The sequence below is a fragment of the Dendroctonus ponderosae genome, unplaced genomic scaffold (genome assembly GCF_020466585.1).
Source record: "Dendroctonus ponderosae isolate FM_Combo_2020 unplaced genomic scaffold, Dpon_F_20191213v2 Dpon_F_20191213_1, whole genome shotgun sequence".
Classification (NCBI taxonomy): Eukaryota; Metazoa; Arthropoda; class Insecta; order Coleoptera; family Curculionidae; genus Dendroctonus; species Dendroctonus ponderosae.
Genome location: NW_026017110.1, coordinates 2,162,089 through 2,166,900, shown reverse-complemented (window position 1 = coordinate 2,166,900; position 4,812 = coordinate 2,162,089). Strand labels below are relative to the sequence as shown.

At 39.0% G+C, this 4,812-nt stretch overlaps 2 protein-coding genes across 2 annotated transcripts in view; both read left to right on the top strand.

Moving 5' to 3' along the window:
• The window catches only part of LOC109538479, a 24,617-nt gene extending 23,530 nt beyond the window's left edge, over positions 1–1,087 (top strand). The window contains exons 18-19 of the mRNA XM_019905723.2: positions 302–494; positions 547–1,087. Of these exons, the coding sequence (XP_019761282.2) occupies positions 302–494; positions 547–794 (441 nt within the window). The 3' untranslated portion in view covers positions 795–1,087. The remainder of the gene's footprint in view (positions 1–301; positions 495–546) is intronic.
• Positions 1,088–3,798: 2,711 nt separating this feature from the next.
• LOC125505741 (radial spoke head 14 homolog) lies at positions 3,799–4,812 on the top strand. The gene is made up of 4 exons (XM_048670079.1): positions 3,799–4,159; positions 4,212–4,357; positions 4,409–4,527; positions 4,581–4,812. The coding sequence occupies exons 1-4, from the start codon at positions 4,075–4,077 to the stop codon at positions 4,810–4,812; spliced, it is 582 nt and encodes a 193-aa protein (XP_048526036.1). The 5' UTR covers positions 3,799–4,074.

The following is a 4,812-nucleotide window of genomic DNA, read 5'->3' as shown; positions in this document are numbered from 1 at the left end:
AAGATTTAGGTATTATAAACCTTATTAAAACAGACACTTATTTTGTTCAGCGAATCCAAAAATGCAATAATATACAGGACATTCCATTTAAAAAAAGCAACTGTGATACCTTTAGAGCCTTTGGTACAGTACAAAAATATTTTTAAAATGTAGGCTCGGTAGGCGTCGGACAATTCATCCAATAATACTTTTTAAAAATCAGACGGTTTAGCCGCAAACTGCCGTGCCGTATAGCGTGAATAACCCCGTATACATTTCTCTACAAGCTGAATACATATGTACAGAGATTTACGTATTTCAGGAAATAGAAGACATAGCGATTCCACTTCTTCAACGAACAGCCGACACAAATCGGTTCCTAAGAGCCGATGCAAACGCGACTCTGGATGTGATGTGCGAACACCTTCCAACTCACCGGGTAATCCCAGTGGTGGCGGCCAGGGGCTGTGCCCACCCTAATTCCGTTGTGCGAGCCGCCTCTGTGCGTTTGCTCGGTAAGACGGTAAGTCGCATGCTCTGAACCCTGCTTACCGGCACTTGTTCCAGGTGATCTGGTACGAAGACTGGGAGCAGAGCGGGTGTTCTGCATGCCGAAGGAGTTGCGCGATAAACTGCTGCTGGCTGGAGCGAATGCTCTTGCCGATGGCAATGTGGAGGCGCGATCGCATGGCAAGAGCATGCTGAAGCATTTGGTGGAGCATCCAAATTTCCAGAGGAACCTACGGGAGGCTGTGCCTCAAAATATCCTAAGACACATATCTAAAGTGCTGGCTACGATTAAGCCTGACGCGTAAATGTTTGGGAAGTTCGTCTTTGGCTCAATTTTCCTTTCCATGAAGTCGTTGTTGACACAGTTGTAATCGAGAGTTTACTCACTTTGAAAATTCGTTCAAAATGGGACTCAATCAACTTCAGAATCCTCGATTTTCACAATGTAAAACAATGTGGTTTTGAGTCATAGACCGAATTCTGTATTTAATTTATCTTCCACTTTCATTTATTTAGCTGAAACTTTTGTATTGTTACGTAGTCTTGTACTGTTAGATATTTTAATCAATGTTTAATAAAATTGGTCAATAACTTAAAATTCACTTATTGTCCCAACTAGTTGCAAATTGTTAAAAAAGTTGTTATTTGCATTAATTGAACTTCTTTTGGAACTTCCCTTCAGAGTTGTATATTATTTCTTTACTACCAACCTGAGAAGTCACGATTATTTACTCAATTTCTCTAGTGAGAAGTAATTTTTCTCCCACTCGGTGAATAATAATTCTAATATTAAAAAATACCCAGGTGAATAATGAAAGATGTGAATGAAGTTTTTCATTGCTTTTAGTTTGCCCACTTTTGTCATTTTCACTTTTAAATCACTGTAACTTTAAGATTCACTAATTTTTCGCTATTCTCAAAAATTTTTTGTCATCAGTTTTCTAAAGATCGACACACATACAATATATTATTGCATAAAACGCCTTTCAATCAATCAACTGGTTTGAGCGTAATAAATTTGGTGAAACTGCAGGAAAATTTTGTCGCAAAGGTTAATGCAAGTCTCACTTTCAGTAATTCTCAAAATTTAGCCCAAACCTCCGAGCTCCGAGGAAGCGAAACTTTGAGGAAACAAAGAGTGACTTTTACTCCATTTATTGTCACAAAAAAGGCATTTAAATGGCAACTAGTTTGGGCGTAATGCGTTTTTCAGCAACGGCTAGTAAATTTAGTCGCATTCGACGCACTTTGAATAATTCTCAAAATTCACCCCAAACCTCGGAGCAAATTACATTTTCGGAAAACATAGAGTGACCTTTGCTATCTTACAAAAAATGCATTTCAATCGCAATTAGTTTGGGCTTAACGCATTTTTCATCTAGAGCGAGGAAATTTAGTCGCAAACGCAGCATTTCGAATAATTCTCAAAATTCAGCCCGAACCTCGCAGCAAAAGGAACTTTGAGCAAATATAGAGTGACTTTTGCTCTATTTCTTGTTACAAAAAACGCGTTTAAATTGCAAGTAGTTTAGGCGTAATACATGTTTAAGCAACGGCGAGTAGAGTAAATTCAGTCGCAAAAGACGCACTTTGAATAATTCTCAAAATTCGGACCACACCTCGGAACAAATGAAACTTTGAGAAAACATAGAGTTTCTTTTGCTCTGTTTATTGTCATAAAAAATGTGTTTCACTCGCAACTGGTTTGGGCGTAATACGCTTTTCAGCAACGGCGAGTAAATTTAGTCGCAAACGACGCACTTTGAATAATTCCCAAAATTCAGCCCAAACCTCGGAGCAAATGAAATTTTAGGAAAACATAGAGTGACTTTTGCTCTCTTTATTGCTACAAATAATGCATTTCAATCGCAACTAGTTTGGGCTTAATACATTTTTCAGCAAGGGCGATTAAATTTAGTCGCAAACGACGCACTTTGAATAATTCCCAAAATTCACCCCAAACCTCCGAGGAACCGAAACTTTGAGAAAACATAGAGTGACTTTTGCTCTCTTTACGGTTACAAAAAATGCATTTCAATCGCAATTAGTTTGGGCTTAACACATTTTTCAGCAAGAGCGAGGAAATTTAGTCGCAAACGCAGCATTTTGAATAATTCTCAAAATTCAGCCCGAACCTCGCAGCAAAGGAAACTTTGAGCAAATATAGAGTGACTTTTGCTCTATTTCTTGTTACAAAAAACGCGTTTAAATTGCAAGTAGTTTAGGCGTAGTACATGTTTAAGCAACGGCGAGTAGAGTAAATTCAGTCGCAAAAGACGCACTTTGAATAATTCTCAAAATTCACCCCAAACCTCGGAGCAAATTACATTTTTGGAAAACATAGAGTGACCTTTGCTAACTTACAAAAAATGCATTTCAATCGCAACTAGTTTGGGCTTAACACATTTTTCAGCAAGAGCGAGGAAATTTAGTCGCAAACGCAGCATTTTGAATAATTCTCAAAATTCAGCCCGAGCCTCGCAGCAAAGGCAACTTTGAGCAAATATAGAGTGACTTTTGCTCTATTTCTTGTTACAAAAAACGCGTTTAAATCGCAAGTAGTTTAGGCTTAATACATTTTTCAGCAAGGGCGATTAAATTTAGTCGCAAACGACGCACTTTGAATAATTCCCAAAATTCAGCCCAAACCTCGGAACAAATGAAACTTTGAGAAAACATAGAGTGAATTTAGTTCTATTTATTGTCGCAAAAAACGCGTTTCAATCGCAGCTGGTTTGGGCGTAACACATTTTTCAGCAACGGTGAGTAAATTTAGTCGCAAAAGACATTACAAGTCACTTTGAAAATGTGTTTAAATTTCGGCAAAACTGAAACTCTCGACCTTTTAACAGACAACCTAAAACTGGAAGGAAACTGAACACCTTTTTGAGAAAAAAAGACACCGAACTACAGAATAAACATGATTAGTTAATCGTTTGCGGGTTCGTCTTTTCGATGATTCATGGTTTAGTTGGCAGTTCGATTTTAGTTTGTTTATTGTTGCCAATTTTGTAAAAAGCGTTTTGTAATTTTTGTATTTGAGTTTTGTAATTTCAGTAAATTTTGTAAAAAGTTCCAAGAACAAGTTTCACGTTCCAACTGAACCAAAGTCAACAACAACTAAACGAAAAACGCTCCCAACACTGATCTTTCACTTGTGATTTATGCACAACGCCACAACTAAAAAAACCGAATTAATTTTGATTTGCTAAAAATATTAACTAACCAAGAAACCCATGAATAAATCACTTAAAAATGAAACTGTTGCTCAATTTCCGAGCGATGATAGAAACCAACGAAATTTCAACTCACTCCAAGTGTCTTTTAAAAGTTCTGATTTGAAGAATTATGCTCCCTCAAGCTCATTTTGAGGTGCGGCGCAGTGAAGCGCGATGAGTTATAACTCATCAACTCAGAGAGCGGGGGCAGCAACCCAAAAGCGCAACTCAACACAGTGTTACCCAGGCCTAGTTCAAATTACACTATTTGAGTCGCGAACAGTTCAGCTCGACGAATTTCGACGAGCGCATTTTTTTGACAACATTTTGGCAACAAAGTCAACTGAACAGTGTTAGTCCACTGAAAATGTTCTCCCATTACAAAAATTCGTATTTACAAGCAAACTGCAAATCGTATAACCCCGGCGTGTTGAATCGCACAGTGCAAAGAGGTAAGCGGGAATTTATTGGAGTGAATCTACATCTCAATGGGACATTTTTCAGCTTGGGATGAGATTATTTACATCGATGAACATGACCTCTCGCCACCGTTTAATCGACTCACTTCAGAACAGCCGCATATTCCAGTGGAAAATGTGGACGCTACCAGAAGAGCTGAAGGATTTGGAAGATCTGCAATGCCCAAGCTGGTATATTTGGCCTTCTCTTAAAAATCTGTAGCCCAACCTTTTTCTTTCCAGAGAAGGGAGTTGCACCATAAGGACCTGGAAGTTGTTCTGGCCTCTCTTACAACGATTACCGATCTAGTTCACGATCCGGAACGATGCTACGAAGCAATCAGACTGAAAATAGTGGACAGGTGGGCAAGGTGGAAGGACTTACCAAAATTCCATTGGTTTATTTGGCGCTTAGGTTGGTGGACTTGGTAAGCCATGATGCTCCAGCGGTAAGAGAGCGGGCAGTTCTCACCTTGAAAGTAATGGCAGGAGTTGCAATGGGCAAAGAGGTCATTGTGAATAACGAGGGACTGTTGAGGAACCTGCTGGGGACCGTGGAAGATTCCTATTTTGAAGTGAGACTCCAAGGGGCGGCTTGTCTGGAAATGGTGGCTCGGTATTGGAAAAGTAAGTTTCAAATACTCTGA